This window comes from Ochlerotatus camptorhynchus, unplaced genomic scaffold (genome assembly GCF_037179485.1).
Source record: "Ochlerotatus camptorhynchus isolate MF236.1 unplaced genomic scaffold, CSIRO-AGI_Acam_v1.1 ptg000197l, whole genome shotgun sequence".
NCBI lineage: Eukaryota > Metazoa > Arthropoda > Insecta > Diptera > Culicidae > Ochlerotatus > Ochlerotatus camptorhynchus.
In genome coordinates, this window is record NW_027040687.1 from 1,692,755 (window position 1) to 1,710,323 (window position 17,569).

The window sequence follows — 17,569 nt, forward strand, 5'->3', positions numbered from 1 at the left end:
TCGGGTGTGATTTTAGTCGCCGTTGAATCCTCCTTTGATAGCGTTGAAAACCGAGACGACTTAACCGCTTATACTCGTGGTTTAGTTTGACATAGTAGCATTTCAGCGGCAGTGTGCGGAGTTTAGTAAAGTTGTGCAATTCACAAACGTCAGAGAAGTCTATAAGTCACCAAAAATAAAAACGCATACGTTGCTTAAAGGTGCTTATTATACCCCTTCTCCCTCCACCTAGTTCATCAAGGTTTGGCATTTCTTTCGCAGTTCTTTCGAATACAAAGTGCCAATTTTCTTATCCTCGGTTTTTTGTACCAGTAACTAGTCTTCATTTCTTTTTTATTAACGGTTCTTAATTTTACATTACCCACCCATTGTTCTTAAGTGCTGGCGGTAATTCAAAAGCAGATTAATAACGAATCCCGAATTTTGGTAGTGTATGTTTCGTTTCCTATTTAATTATAAGTTGTTATTTTGCACCGGAAACACTCCACGGACGCAGCGAAAACAAAAAAGGCGATCACACAATGTCCAGCCGACCGGAGGGTTGTGTTTTGTGTGTTATCACAGTTTCATCTCTACGCGCCCAACAAACGCAACCGATCCCCGTGTGGTCTTCCCAGCCGCGGTACGTAATCCTCCCAAATTAAGTGTCCCGTGGGGGGTAGTGAGACAACCACACGTATCGGAGATCGGCGGCGTCCGTTGGCCTCCGGGTTAGGAATCGCTTTCCTAAGGTCGCCGCATCCATGGAGGTGACTGCTTTCGTGAAGTTGTTGTTAACGAGATCCCTTTTTTTACAGATGTTCGTAGCCCCCCGGGTGTTGTTCTTCGGTCACCACGCGTGTTTCGATAACTCTAGCAGCGTCAGTTTCGGTTCAAACATCTAGAGCTTTGAAGTGTCTTCGCTTTACTGTTTTTTGTCCTAACTTTTTCTCGATTTTTCTGTTTTTCTTTTAAATTCAGACTGATGTTGATCTTCGGAGGTTCGCACTATTAGGAATATCCATGAAATAATTACGGAATGATGGTCGGGCGGGGAACGTGTCGCCGAAGTTTAGTTCGATGGCAGCTTTAGATTTGTTTGTTTTTCTTCACATGAACTCGAATCGAAACAAGATCCAGACCATTCCCGGCTAATACTTTCGTCCAGCATAATTCTTTCATGGCTAATCGCTAGGGTCTTAACGCAATTGACCTCCTCCTTCTCTCTCTCTCTCTCTCTCTGTCACTTCTATAATATTCGATGGCAGGTCGTATTGGTAATTCCTAATATATCTCTCTCTCTCTGAGATGTAGGTTTGTTAAAGCGGCGCTCGCAATAATTATTATTGCGGCGGCGAAGTTCGCGATGTTTTGAATGCTTCTCGGTTTAATTCGAAGAAAATTCTTATTTCCAACACACTTTTGTTTTCTCTGTTATTTACGGATTTATATTGATGTTACTTTAGAGCATTAAAAAGATATTTTTTTCTTATACGCTTTATTTTAAAGATGGTGGTTGTTTTGTGTGTATTGCTTAGAAAGCGAAGAGCAGCAAGAAGGCCATCATCAAACAGAACAGACCCATGGCTTCAGACAGGGCGAATCCCAGGATAGCGTAGGAGAACAGCTGCTGCTTCAGCGATGGGTTTCTTGCGTAGCCGATGATCAGGGAACCGAATACTGTTCCGATACCGGCACCTAGAGGGAGAAGGAGGGGGTAGAAGAACGGAAACGATTAGTACACATTGTATATAGTGAAGGCGTGGGAGGAATAAAGGGTGCTCTCTGTGTCCGGTGCCACCGAAATTAGTCTAACACGCTAGTAGGATGAATACCGTCAACTCGGCATCGTAAAGTTTCGACGATCAGAACGCAAGTTCACCGGTTGTTTTTAAGAAAGGTTACAACATTTTAGAAAGTCAATCTCTTGTATTGAGTAATCTTTCGTAGAATTTGACTAGCATAAACTGCAAGCCATTAATTTAGAATTCGTTGTTTTCACGGTTTGTGACCTTACTGTTTCAAATGCTCACTCTTGTTTTCTGGAGTAACTTTTTAATCGTGTAAAACAACAGATCCGTTCGAAACGGATTTCCCAAACAGTAAATATTTGTGTATGGGAAATCCGTTTCGAACGAAATAGAGGTGTATATTAGAATGCCATGCCAATGCAACATTTGTGGAAGGCTCAATCGCGTTAGCTTTACTGATCCGATAATTCATTGTTTGTAACAAAATTCACTTATTTCTATGTCTAGTAGGAGTTGGGCCAAATACTCTTGGGCTGACCCGCGGTTAGAGGGGTACATTGTCGAAGGATAGGATCAGGGGAGGAGCTTGGGGGTGTGGTTTCGTTGAGAGCGATGTCGCCAGTATGAACGGTAGTACGGTTCTAGATTTGTCTAGAGTTCGACCGGCTATACGAAAACGAGCATATCTATATAGAACTGGAATTAGGGCGTAACAGCTTTTGTAAACAATGACTTCTCTCGATTATTTCTAGGAATTCAAGGCGCACCCATGCAAACCAAAATAACCATCGGGTATGGGAAGACTTCCCCTACGTGATGGTGATATTGATTTACTTGGGCGAGTCTTGAGTTTCTAGAAATCATCGAGAGAAGTCATTGTTTACGCCCTAATTCCAGCTCTATCTAGATATACAAAATGTTTATTGCCTCAAAAATGCTAAATTTCGCTTCAATTGGCCATGATTTGGAGTGGCGCAAAATCGTCAAAGTTTGAACTTTGTTCATCTGAAAAATATCACTACTTGAATTTTAGCAAATCAAAATTTTTGTTTGATGCCAAATGAACTTAAAATGCATGAAACGTCGAGATCTAAATGTAAATAAACTCTTGTCAAAAATTTACTTTCTGGGAATCGAAAATCGAGTTAACACTAGATCTGAACGTTTTATGCATTTATAAGTCATTTGGCATCGAACCAAGCTTCGATTTTCGAAATTTCATGTATCTTCTACCTTGTTAAATTTTCAGGTGAAAACAGTTCAAACATTGACCATTTAGCGCGCCACTGATAATTTTGCATAGGGTCTTTTCTCGAGGCAATTAAAATTTTGTATATGATTGGTTTGAAAAATTCGACGGTCACTTTTTCCCAATATATTTCATTGGCAACTTAGCGTATATTTTTAGAATAGGGTGACAGGACAAATGGTCGAAAGAATGGAAATTCCGGAGAGTGATTCGAGATTAGCATAACAGGATAAATTGAAAATTGTAAGGGTATTATGTGGTTAATTCCATGAGGAGGATTCTGGGATAATTCAGAAGAGAGTTGAAAGCAACTTCAGAGAAGAACTCTAAACAAAGGAGTCGAATACGGAGGATAATTCTGGAGAAATTCTGAGAGAGTTCCAAGGAAACTTAGAGGAGAGGATTCAAGGGAATTCCAAGAGAATGCATCCAGAAAAAAATCCAAGGGAATGCTGAGCAAAATATCCAGTCCATGCCGAGTTGAATTTCTAGGTACTTCTGTTGGGTATATCAAGGGACTTCTAAAAGATGTCCCAACGGAAATGTTCGCAGTATTATGAAGGGTTATACAAATTGAAGCGAATAGTTGTTGTGAGAATTATCAAGAGTATTATAATCTCTATTTTAATAAATTTTTGTGGAAATTATTAAGAATTTGAAGGGAACGATTTCCGAGGGTTGGAAGAGAATTCAGAACCGATTTCTTCACCTGCGCTTTAGCCCAAGGTATTTCGCTGTGTTTCCATACTCTCGCAAACACTTCGAAAGTGCACAAATATTAGCTTCCACGACACGTACTACAATGAAACTGTTACTCCACGCTTGCTGCGTTGCAGCATACATGCATTAGCAATATCATGTGGAATGGGGCTCTAATTTCCGAGATTTGCGTAATTGAAAATTCGAGGAGAAAGTCCATTTATAGCCTACGTGGCGACCATTTGTGGACTCTACAAGGAATCACCTTAAACCAGTTTTAGCTTTATGAGTAAATCTGGTTTAAGATTTAAACTGAGGTGAAGAAATCGTCCCGTATCGTGGAACAATGCTCAGAATTCCTTAGGAATTAACCTCAGAATTCCTTAGGAACTAACCTCAGAAATTCCTATGAATTTTCATTAAAATTTCCTTTGAATCCTTTTCAGGGTTTACTTAAACTTCTACGCAGAATTTCCTTGTATTCTCCTCAGGCACAAAGAGGAGATGCAAAAAGTGTTGAATTTTCCATCATCGAAAGCACTGCTTTAAGATTGTTGTTTCTTTAACATTGTCAGCGTAGGGTAAACGCTCCTATAGCGTTTCCCCTACTGCCTATAATCGAAGACTACAAATAAAGAAGACTGGCAACTGTTCCCTTCTCCCATACAAATGTCAACCGTCACTGATAACAGCGCCTCTGTCAGTCAAAGGTGGAACTTCGAAGCACAAGTGTTAGTGAGACTGCTCATAAACAGTGACTGTGTGTGTGACCTAATGTCACCGAAACGAATAATCATAAGTCATAACACGGTACTCTCGTTGTTGTTTTTGTTTTGCTCTACAAAATTTCACGGCAATTTGTATCCTAATCACAGCCAGCCGGTGGTTTTCCAACTTCAAACCGAAAAACTTGTCATGGTGGATCAAGTAAAGGATTGAAACTCGGATCGATACCTAGGTGAAAGTAACTTTTACTGATGTACGATGAACCGAAATATTGTTTACTTTGCCTGTTGGAAGCAATCAATTATAAGGAATTGGCGGCTTCCACCTCCGTCGAGTGAACTACCGTCATTCGAAAGCTGCTGAAAATTCGAGGATTAAAAAAAAAGAAAGATCCGGTACCTACATCACGATCCAACGGAAGGTGTAGCAGGATCTAATGTTGGAGAAAATGAAAGTTTGAAGGACTACAATTCCAAACGGTACGTATTAATAAAGAGTATTTTTCCATGTTAGATGTTGTCAGAACATGAAACCACCGGATAGTGATCCTCTATGCTTTAACAATTCTTGGAATCGACCGACCCCTTCTAGAGAATGATAACAACAGCGTCGGATTGGCCAGAGACATTCAAATGGTCAGCGAGTGCTGTGCCAAGTTGCCGAGCGTCACAACTTAACTCCCCCCGCTGCACAGTGGCACGAATATGAATAAAGACGGTCAAAAATATTTTCTACCCTTTTTCGACGTTTTAGAGACTGGGTGTCTTGGGAGAAGTTGCTCAAAATTATATCTCGCATCTTTTGAAATAAATACCTGAATAATCTTTAAGCTAGTATTACACATCCAAATTCTAACTTTTTTCAGTTACGAGATAATGGTTCCATGTCTTGGACAAAGTTGTAGAGCAGTTGATTTTATGAACATTTGCTATAGACTCCAAATTTCTACATCATAACTCTGTAGAGCTATAATAGATTTTCTTTTAAGACTACCTTAATATTGGTTTTTTGAGTTCATTAGTGCTTTTTTCAAATTTGATCAATTTGTCATGTTTTAAGAAATTGTTGGCATCATTAAAATATACAACTTTGCTGAATACACCAATGCTTTTCATTGAAATCAATGTGATATACAGCCCATCAAGCGTTTTTGTGACGTCATATTCAACGGCTCGAAAAGAGGGTGGGCGGGCCCTGGCGGGGTCTAAAACTGGTTGTATTTTGAAGATTACCTTATAAAATAGTACTTCTGAAAATTTCAGCGTTGGGTACTGAGGGGTACCTAGCCAAATCTCGATTCGAAAATGTCAATATCATATACAGCCCATCGGACGGTTTTGTGACGCCATATTGAACGGCCCGAAAAGATGGGAGGCGGCCCCTGGCAGGAATTAAAACTGATTGAATTTCGAAGATTACATTATAAAATAGTGCTCCTGAAAAGTGCAGTGCTGGGTTTCCAGGGGTATCTAGTCAAATCTTGAGTCGAAATAGTCAATGTTATATGTACCCTATCATGCGTTTTTGTGACTTAATATTCAATGGCTCGAAAATAGGGTAGGCGGGCCCTGATGTAGTCGAAAACTGATTGTATTTGGAAGATCACCTTATAAAATAGTACTCCTGAAAATTTGAGCGTTGGGTACCGAGGGGTACCTAGTCAAATTTCGTTTATATATATTTAGTACAAGTTATAAACCAATGTGTGCTACGAGTGTGCTACTTACTAGGGTGTCCCAAAATTGCACTATGTCTGGTAATCTGGGGGCTCACCTTCCAACTGATAGCTAAGAGTGTCACAAACAAACTTTTGTATGGCGGCAACTCTGGAAAATGTTGTTTAGAGGTCGCCCCGAAGAGATTTTTGAAAAAGTCCATTTTTCATAGCTATTATCCAATTAATATTTTTAGTTCTTTAAATTTCAGTGAAATCTCACCCTTTTATATTTTTCTCAGATTCCCAAGGGTCAAAACTATAAGAGAAAAAATTGCTGCCGCATGTTCTGTGTCCAATTTGTTAGTTACAATTTTTAAAATTATCTAAAATGAGGTTTTTTGTTGTACATCACTGCATTCAATCATCAAAAGTGGGTATCAAACATAGCGCTATTATCAATCAAATGCAGCAAATATATGGGAAATTTTATAAGCAAAAACCTTGCCGAAGCTATGAAAAATGGACTTTTTTCAAAAATATCGTCAAGGCGACCTTTAAACAACATTTCCCAGAGTTGCCGCCATACAAAAGTTTGTTTGTAACATCTTTAGCTATCAGTTGGAGGTTGAGCCCCCAGATTTCCAGACATAGTGCAATTTTGGGACACCCTACTACTTACTCATGATAAAATTTACAACTATATAAAAAATGCATTATCTTGAAATGTCATCAATGGGTTTGTTAATCAACTGTATATTCTGAACTTTGATATTTTGATCGTCTCCGCCCACACTTTGAACAATTCCATCCGACAAAGATGAATGAATTCATTTTGAACCACAACTTCAAAACAAGTTGTTCGTGAAAAAAATCTCACCTAGATAATTAAATAAACCCTACCGCTCTTTGCTATCGCCAAAACGTCAAGCGCAAAATAGTGCACGCGGAAATTTCAAACATCTGTTGTGAAGTCACGTTCCATGTTCTGAAAAGAGGGTAGGGTGGGTAGGTCCAAAGCTGGAACCCTTAAGAACCGTAGTCAGAATTTTATCATTTATTCTAGTTTTCTTGAAAGTTATACCGATAGGTATTGCGAATATTTAGGTCCATATTGTATATAATAAAGGGCTAGGAATAAACCAATATTATTAGCTTGCATTATAATATTTGCAACTATCAACATATGAGTATCAATATTGCAATGAATGTACATATCAATGTAGGTACACTGAAGAACAAACACATTAAGAACAAACCCATTAAATACATCTCCAGATTAAGCTCAATAATTTAAATAATTTGCAAGCAAGCTTGCAAATACTCATTACAGCTAAAATGATATTTTTCGGATTTATGAAGCTATGAGATATTTTAATGAAAATTCTTATTTACAAGATGCAAGAAAAGAAGTTAAAGTGTGTGTATGGCACATAAAACCTGTCAATTTAGCTTACAGAGGGTCACAACCCAAGTAACATTTGTGGTTTTATGAGGGTTCTGTAGACCATGATTTAGACTTGTAGAATGCTTTAAAACCTTGATAAAACTTGCAATGTTGCTTGGGAATAGCGATTAGCTGTAACGATGAGCAACGCGATGAGCGAGCAATCAGCGATCATAAAATTGTTAGTTGTGACCTTCTGAAAGCAAAATTAACAAATTTCATTTGTCATTCACAAACTTTACCACCTCTTCTCGCTTTTTATAAATAAAAATTATCATTATATTATCCCATAGTTTCATAATTACGAAAACTAGCATTTTAGCTGTAATGAGCAATTGCAAGCCTGTTTGCAAGTTCAAACATGTGTAGGTTAAAATCATTGATTCATAACTCAATACCCACCGCTGAACTTTTCAGGAGCACTAATTTATAATGTAATCTTCGAAATTCAATCAGTTTTAATCCCTGCCAGGGGCCGCCTCCCATCTTTTCGGGCCGTTCAATATGGCGTCACAAAACCGTCCGATGGGCTGTATATGATATTGACATTTTCGAATCGAGATTTGGCTAGGTACCCCTCAGTACCCAACGCTGAAATTTTCAGAAGAACTATTTTATAAGGTAATCTTCAAAATACAACCAGTTTTAGACCCCGCCACGGCCCGCCCACCCTCTTTTCGAGCCGTTGAATATGACGTCACAAAAACGCTTGATGGGCTGTATATCACATTGATGTCAATGAAAAGCATTGGTGTATTCAGCAAAGTTGTATATTTTAATGATGCCAACAATTTCTTAGAACATGATAAATTGATCAAATTTGAAAAAAGCACTAATTAACTAAAAAAACCAATATTAAGGTAGTCTTAAAAGAAAATCTATTATAGCTCTACAGAGTTATGATGTAGAAATTTGGTGTCTATAGCAAATGTTCATAAAATCAACTGCTCTACAACTTTGTCCAAGACATGGAACCATTATCTCGTAACTGGAAAAAGTTAGAATTTGGATGTGTAATACTAGCTTAAAGATTATTCAGGTGTTTATTTCAAAAGATGCGAGATATAATTTTGAGCAACTTCTCCCAAGACACCCAGTCTCTAAAACGTCGAAAAAGGGTAGAAAATATTTTTGACCGTCTTTATTCATATTCGTGCCACTGTGCGCTGTGGCCAGGTGCCAAAGCCCTGCGGAACGGACGTGCATTTTACTAATGCACCATACGAATGCCCATAGATGCATCACTAAAGGGCTTAGGAAAAGGGGAAGATAATTCTGAGATAGCAAATTAATGATCGAGGAAGGTCCCACCATCATACACAGGTTCCACTTTTGCTCTGAAGAGGCGTTGCCGTTACTGTCTCCTGATTTTTGGCAGAGTTGCCAGCCTTCTTGATTTGTAGTCTTCGCTATTATCCCATATGGAAAAAGTTACGAAGTGTAATTCCCATGTAAATGTTTAAAAAATCATAGTAGGGTAAATGACGGCTTCGGCAAAACCTTATTCTACTATCGTCAGGGGGGTAAACAACGACCTTGAGAGCTCAATTTTGACATGTGGATACATTGTGTTTCAGAGCATCATCTGTTGGCCAAATTTGAGTGCTATAAGGCTTTGTTTACCCCCTTGAAGATAATAGGTTAAGGTATTGCCGAGGACGTCATTTACCCTATATAATTGATATTTTTACAAGTTGAAATCAGTTAGTTGAAGATGGCTTGTTTTGTTATATCAGCGAAAATATGGCGTTCCAAAAAGTAGAACTGTAACTTGACCTTTGGACGATTGAATTTCAGGATGGCACTGATGTGCGATTACTTTGCTTAAGGGGGTATTCCCAATCTTTTGCCTTTTTTCGGCCTGTTTTTCAATTAATTTTTTTTTCAAGGAAAATGAATAGTAATGCGCCTAACTCTTTGGGATTCTTGTTAATTGAACATTAAAGTTTACAAATAAATTTTTTTCGACATAAAAAAAGACATTATTGACGTCACAAAATGGCGGCAAACAGAGCCCTGTTCGCCGCAAACGCCTGGACGGGCGAAGACTTTTCTCTGGAACGGCTTCATCTGAAACAGATTTCGTGATGAAATTAATAATCTGATAAGATTCTCTGGAGCTTCTCCTGTTGGCAGCAAAAAATCTTGCAAATTAACAAAATGGCGGCCATATGAAAAAACAGGCGATTTTTAGCCCGCTTTTTTGCAGCTTTAAGGTGCTTCAAACAATGTTAAATGTTAATATTTTTGGCTGAAAGTGGGAGAAGCTCCAAAGAATTTAATAAGGAACAAAATGCGCAAAGATTCAAGTCAATATCTCTTATAGTTTCTGAGAAAAATCTTCGCCCGATAAAAAAAATGTGGTTTCGAGAAAAACGCGTTTAAAGTTTTGACTTTAGTTAAAACCATTTGGGGGTTCTTACCATTAGTCAGCTATGCCTGGACACCGAATTCGCTGATCGGAAAACGGCTTGGGGGGATGAAAGTATATAGTCTAAAGTACAAAAAAACGTGAAAAAAAAAATTTGATTTTTTGAAAAAAAAAAGATCGGGAATACCCCCTTAATGAGACAAACAGACTTGATGTTGTGTTGACATTTGTCACTATCAAAGTCCGTAGTTTTATCACGTAATATGAAAGTAGATGCCAATTTTAGTGGATAGCGATGATATCCTAAAATTGACGAAAATCCATATGGGACTGATATGCGATTATAGATAGTAGATAGTACAAAAGTCTACTCTCCACCGATAGGTGTCTAGCGTAAGTCGCAAATCTTCAACAATTTTAGGATGTTGGTTACTGTTCCGTTCTGTGCCTCTAGTAAAACTGCCAAATCCAATATAACAAGACCAACAATTGAAAAGTCCTCAACTCAATTATGTAAACAAACCTTGTAAGGGCATTTTCTCGCGAACCGAAGTCCGCCAAGGCAAAACAACAGAATGAACAGGTAGGGATTTCCCCTCTCCTCTACCCAATTGTGGTTCAGGTTTGTGAATGTAGGTTTCGGTTCATAAGAAAATGGGCTTACAAGGTTTGTTTACAAAATGGAGTTGATGCCATTTCAATTGTTGGTCTTGATATAACGCATCTAGGGGAAACGTTCTTATAGTTGCGGTACGTTAGAAGCTTTAGGTTCCTATAGTTGTGTATTGAGTCCCCATGCACAACTATAGGAACCTAACGCTTCAAACGTACCGCAACTATAGGAGCGTTTACCCTACCTTACATTGATGTTGGTACTTTGCATTTTGGATTGAGTCAACGAACTCGTTTTGAAATTTCGATATAAAAATCAAAGAATCGATGTTTTTAATATTTCCTCAAGGCAACTCACTGAGCAACAATAAACTGATTAATTGGAAGCCTAAAGGCCGGTGCACAATGGATAAGGTTTTTTGACAGTTAACCCATGCATTATCTGTCGAAAACCCGGAAACTTATACATTGTGCGCCAGCCTTAATAAATACCAGAATTTGGGTAGTTTTGAAATGCATGCATCATACGTTCAACGTGCAACGTTGGCGTTCAATGTTTTTGTTTTGATTATTTTGATCATCTTAAAACACCAGTAAAACTTGTCCAATTTAGATTATTCATTTTTGAGCAGCTTCACTTTTGACTGATATAAAACTACTTACAGCTTCTATTAAATGCTTGATATAACGATTGCCAGCAACGCCGGCTGGGCGTATCCTATGGCTTACCCTCCCTACTAACAAACATCCACCCTTCCCGTGACACTTATGAGGGGTCGCAGAGTTCTCTGCATCTCTCTTAAGTAAGTGTCGGACTAACTTTCCTCCCCTTTCCCCACCAGATGCAAGGACGTGGCCAGGACAGCTCTGGTCTGTTGGAGGGAGACGCATTCTTTATCTAAGAGGTAGTAATTAATCACAAATTACTATCTAACAGCACGGATGAAGGTGGGTCTCTTTTTTAACAACAGTTTGGAGCTCGTACCACCTACGACATTGTGCAACCTAAAGCCCTACAGTAAAAGTATGGACGTCTGTCAAAAGTTGTTCCAATCGAACCGTCAAAATGCACTGCTTTGCTCGATTGAAACAGCTTTTTTCAGTTTTGTGGTGACAGTCGTCCATATTTTTACTGTAGGGCTTTAGTGCAACCTGGTTTATGCTATGCTATGCTAGCTTCACTTTTGACTGATATGAGTACATCCTACTTAAATTTGGGTTGTTACGAAATAGCGTGTAGGCAAAATGTTGTTACTTTGATGCATTTGAAGCTCACGCCATTTTTTGTAAAATAGCAAATCCGGAGTGATTTGAGATTTGGGCGTAATTGCATTTGTAAACAAACACGTCAATCACCGATTTCTCGCGAATAAAAGCTCAATCTCGAAAACTAATAACGCTATGAGGTAGAGGAATGGTTCCTCTATCATTTGATATAGTTTGTTTATGAGATTGAGCTTTAATTCAAGAGAAATCGGCAATTGACGTCTTTGTTTACAAAAGCAATTACGCCCAAATCTCAAATCACTCCGGAAATGGAACAGAAAAACTGCTTCTAAATTTTTCGAAAATGCAGCTAAGAAAATTGAACCCCAAATGGACCAGTATTTTGTTTGTTTTCTGGTGACAGTTGTCTTTATTTTGACTTAGGCTTTAGCTCCGCCCGACGCAAGCCCTTTCTAGTCTGAATTCAACTTAGGTTAGAAATCAACCCCGCTTATCACAATGCAAGGTGGATTCCGTCCTGAGCAATATTTCACGCGCGGGCGAGATTTTGCGAAGGTACGTGAGGGAGAGAAGTAATAGCTGTCTTTCACATTCCAGATCTGAATACACCAGTATACTGCCTATAATCGCACATCAGTCCCATATGGATTTTTGTCGATTTTAAGATAATAACGCTATCCACTATCAAGGGTCTGTTCATAAACTACGTAGACAGTTTTTTTTTGGAATTTTCGACCCCCCCCCCCCTCCCCCTGCGTAGACAATTGTCCATACAAAAAAATTAAAATTTGTATGGGCCGTGGATAATTCTCAACCCCCCCCCCCCCCTGAACTGTCTACGTAGTTTATGAACAGCCCCCAATTGGTATCTACATCTAACATATTGCGTGATAAAACTACGGACTTTGATCATGGAAAATGTGAAAACAACGTCAATTTCAGTACACACATGAATTATATGTAAGTATTCATATACATTTCATGGACCCATGTTAATAGTTTCGATAACGTGAACACAACGATAACGTGATAACATGTCATTGTTCCAGACAATCTTAGTATATACTTGCGGAAATTCTGGCAATTGATCCAATCATTAAATTGCAGGCTGCTTTTCCGGATCGATAACCATTCCGAGCCATCTTAGCTTTTAAAGGTGTCCAAACAAACCCAGGATCGGTCCGTCTGGAACGACATCAATCCTTCCAGTTCACATTTTCTGGGGCACTAGCCACAACATCCGGAAATCGTCAGAAAATGCAAAGTGGTATGAAAATAGGATTCCGTCCTTTAATGAGCCCAGCAGAAATTGTACGATCCACTGATCGTCAAATTATTGCTGCACCAAGGGTTAAAAAATGACACCCACAGTTTCCAGCACATTTTACGCCTCATGCAAGCCGGTTTTGATAGGGCAGCAACCCATATAATTACAGACTGTAATTCTGGACATATACTTAAATTGGAACCATACTCAGAATAAATTTCGTCTCTTTCACCTTGTTTATAGAGAAGGAATAACTTGCTTCGAGCTACGATGAATGCTCCACCCAGAGTAGACCAAATAGGGACTTCCAGGAAGAAACTTGAACACGAAGGATTGGCTGATTGTGTAATGCACCAGGAACACACACACACGCACACACACGTTGCCAAGGTATGCGGCACGAGACTTGAACACCATTCTCGTCGTCGTCGGCGGTCGATCGATTCCGATCCTTGACCTTGTTTTTCTACTACAGCTAGTCATAGCTACTAGCGTGCGACTATTTTTGGCGCTACCAAGAGAAACCTTTTCTTTCCTATTTCGGGCAAACGGTTACTTAACACCTATTAGTGGGGGGAAAAGCGGATGATAAGCGTGGATGTGATGCTGCATGCCTTACCTCTCTTCTATTCTCATGCGGGGAGTGATGACTTGGTATTGGGTATTGAGTAACTTGAGCACGGGAAATCATGCTTCTTTCGAGAAAGGAAATTGTTGATGCTTGAAAATTGGGAACTGAAGCGCTTGAAGCGGGGGTGGGTTAGAAGGCAAACAGCATCAGGAAGGCGATCATCAGGCAGAACAGACCCATCGCTTCGGCCAGGGCAAACCCGAGGATGGCGTAGGAAAACATCTGCTGCTTGAGGGATGGATTCCGGGCGTACCCGGTGATGAGCGCTGCGAAGACCGTTCCAATACCAATACCTAGGGAATGTTGTTTTCCGGTGCGACCCGGGGGAGTGGCGTTTTTATGGTGTGAGGGTGGTTAATTAGGTGTGATTTGGGTTAGCGCAAGCGAAATGGGAATTTGTTATATAAAACGCAGGGAAGATTCTTACCAGATCCAGCGACACCGACGGTAGCGGCACCAGCACCAATGAACTTCGCGGCCGAATCGATATCACGGGTGACCTGGGAAGTCTGGAATGACCGGACCTGTGGCAGCAGAGCAACTGGGGTGCTGTTCTGTGCGGCCAGGGTCTGGCTCTGGCTGATGACGGCGGAGCTCAATGGTCGGAGGTAGGCTTTCGTTCCATTGAGAACCTGTTACAAGTAGCACAAGTAAGATTTTCGTTAAACATAAAATTATTTGCTCACATGGACAAGTTGCATAACACAATCGCTAATCTCGGCTTCAGGTGAAAATTCCACAAAATTACAAAACCGAAAAACTGCAAGTAAACAAACTCCTATCCACGGAATCGATTCCTCCGAACTATGAACTATGACAAAAAGCTCCTGCAGCAGCAGCAGGATTATGTAATGCGATAAAATTTTCCTCCTTCAGAATCTTCACTGCTGTTCACTCTTACAATGGAAATCGTCTCGGGCACTGCTGTCATTATGTAACTTTGAAAACGGGAATTTTCACCGGAATCCGGATTGCGTCGGTCACTTACCAGGTTGCGGGCGACTGGAGCAATACGAGCAGCTGACGAGACGAACATTTTGAAGCTGTTTATTGTATTGGTATTGACGGTCTGGTACCTCCGAAGGATCTGTATCGATTGACGAGAAGAGAATGGGAGAACGATTAGATTTCTGCTGCTTCCTCGATGGGGCCGGATCCCGAACTAGTCCGTCGTCGCTGCAAGTGAATTGTTTCCAACTGTGACGCGTCCTCCGATGGTGTCTCCGACTTAACAACGACGATCCAAGTTGAGTTCGCTTTTTCGATCTCAAGTCTTCTTCACTCGGACTATGGGCGTTACGTAACGACACCACTGCCAGTCTAATCGATGATGATGATGAATACGTAACCCGGTCAGGGAAGAAAATTTCCTATCACTGGGATTTTTCCGGTCCACTTCTAACCGCGGAATTCTCGCATCAAACAGCGATCCATTTTCCGCTGGAAAAATCTCCCGGCCGGAACTGGTTATTCAACTCTTCTCCATCCAACCATCGTTGCATAAGATGGCTGCCTCCCGTAGTAGTTTTTTTCAGCCTAAGCCGCTGCTGTCTGGAGCCGCCGGAGAAAACAATTCACTTGCCGCATCGCCGTCGTCGTCCGGAACCCGGAAAAACAAAGTCACTTTTCCACATATTTGGGTTCATAAAAGGGAAAATGTTGGACGGAAAATTATGCAAACTTTTCTTCTTGTCCAACACTGTCCTCTCTTTGAAGAAGTTGACCCGGGCGGGAGAGCTGCTACTCACTTTACAATGCGGTCGGACAACTTATCGAAGAACAGTGAACGTCGATGGAAAATTGCGGCACCTTCGAGGCTCCGGTCGACAGACGCTGCGGTGGTGTGCGTATCTACGGGCGTGTACGGATAGGAAAAATGGGGAGGCGACACGTACACCACCATACTTGCCCACCGGAAGTCGACCCCAGTGGTTGTCGATGTTGGCGCGAGATGGCCGTCGGCAGAGTTTAATTTATCGAGTTATTTTGAGTGAAAATCAACGAAATTGCCTAGACAAGTGATGCTACAATTTGATAAGGTGAAAATTTCGCTGCGCTTCGTTCACTGAGAGGGTGGTTTTAAGTAAAATAAGGTTTAAAAGGTGTGAAATTTGCGTAAATAAGTTGTAAAATTTCCAGAGATGGCGTTGCTTTTCTCCAGCTGTAAAGGTTTTTGCTTGACCAGGTGAAGACAGAATCGGTGACATTCAACGGATTTGACAGCGTTTTCAGCAAGGTTAGTACAGATTTGGCTCTAAAGGTGGGAACTTATTCAGTTTGCATCGTTAAAGAAGAGCACACTTTGGGGATGGAGTGAGTTCGAGATGGTCAAAATGAAACATTGATATTCAACACCGTATTCAAGCTGTCACTTACTAACCAAAACATTAAAGAAATTGTAATTAAATAACAATCAAAGAATTGCAGATTTTCCACCAAACCGTACCAATGAGCACATGTAATATTTTCGTCTAATCGGTTTGGTGTCTTCGGCGAGGTCTTCGTTACACTTATTTGGAATCTCTATTGCTATATAGTACCCTCGATAGCACCGACCTCGGCACCGAGTGTAAATACTCAAAAAATTCCACACATTTTTATTGATGAATAGAGTTGGTTATAGCATAGAGGTAACTCTAAGACCACTGGGTCCCGAAGAAAATCATTATTATTTTTGGCTCACTCAGTACCAGAACAACGGTCCCAAGCAGTCCCAAGCTATTTCACTCACCCCTGCATGTTCTGCATGAATCCACACACCCCTGATGTTATCTGTCAAACTTTCATAGCGAATCAAAACAAACACAGTGTAGTAATAGAATTTCAACTAGAATAGGGTACGTTAATCGTTTGCTTGGGACCAATAGGCTACTAAAGTGGTGAGCCAACTTAAAATCGTTAGTTTCGTATTGATTGTTGGTTATAGGGAATTGAGCTATACATATTCGTAATGTGCATTAAAAATTGAACCGAAATCTAAAATTTCGTACATTTTGGTGCTCTAGATCTATTTTAAATAAGTGCGATTACATTAGTAAAAATCATCATCATCATCATCGCCCCATCGGTGGGACTTTGTATGGGAGCGAGCTGTCACCTAATAGATATCATGTCAAAAATTAAAAACTTAAAATCTTGGGTCACATTGCGCATCTCGAAACGAAAAACTTTTTCGTACAAACGTTCGTACAAAAAGTGTTTCGTTTCGAGATGCGCACGAAAAGAAAATCAATTATTTTTTTCATGTGTTTCACTTATACATTTTTGCCAAAACATCAGCCTTATACAATCCATAAGACAAACCACATAGGTACTATAAGAATGCATAAAAGGTATGTGTGACCGCTTATACATTTCATTTGACGCATGATCTTCTTTAACTTTTTGCAAGGCGTCTGGCTTATTAGTTGACTTATACATTTTATGAATAATCAGCAATAGAAATTTGCCAAAAGGTATAAGGAGATTTCTATTCGTGTAGGACCGATAAAAATATCGCTGTGCTCAGAATTTGACGCTCTTCCAGATGATGTATAAACAACCCAATTTCCATGTAAATTTACACATGATTCTACGATTAGCTTGGGACCGAAGATAGTACCAACAATCAATACGAAACTAACGATTTTAAATTGGCTCACCACTTTAGTAGCCTATTGGTCCCAAGCAAACCATTAACGTACCCTATTCTAGTCGAAATTCTAGTACTACGCAATGTTTGTTTTGATTCGCTATGAAAGTTTGACAGATAAAATGAGGGGTTATTGGTTTTTCCTATGTTTCGAGGGGTGATTCGACAAGCTTGTGACCGAAGATAGTACCAGAGGTGAGCCAAAAAGTTGAGCACGTTTCTTCGGGACCTACTGGTCTTAGAGTTACCTCTATGGTACTATCATAGAAGTAACTCTAAGACTAGAAGGTCCCGAAATAACGTGCTCAACTTTTTGGCTCAGCTC

At 40.0% G+C, this 17,569-nt stretch overlaps 1 protein-coding gene across 1 annotated transcript; it reads right to left on the minus strand.

Moving 5' to 3' along the window:
* Positions 1 to 284: 284 nt before the first annotated feature.
* LOC135702783 (ATP synthase lipid-binding protein, mitochondrial-like) lies at positions 285 to 15,505 on the minus strand. The gene is made up of 4 exons (XM_065223829.1): positions 15,362 to 15,505; positions 14,602 to 14,700; positions 14,041 to 14,245; positions 285 to 1,677 (listed from the first exon to the last, which is right to left on the minus strand). The coding sequence occupies exons 2-4, from the start codon at positions 14,647 to 14,649 to the stop codon at positions 1,514 to 1,516; spliced, it is 417 nt and encodes a 138-aa protein (XP_065079901.1). The 5' UTR covers positions 14,650 to 14,700; positions 15,362 to 15,505; the 3' UTR covers positions 285 to 1,513.
* Positions 15,506 to 17,569: the final 2,064 nt, after the last annotated feature.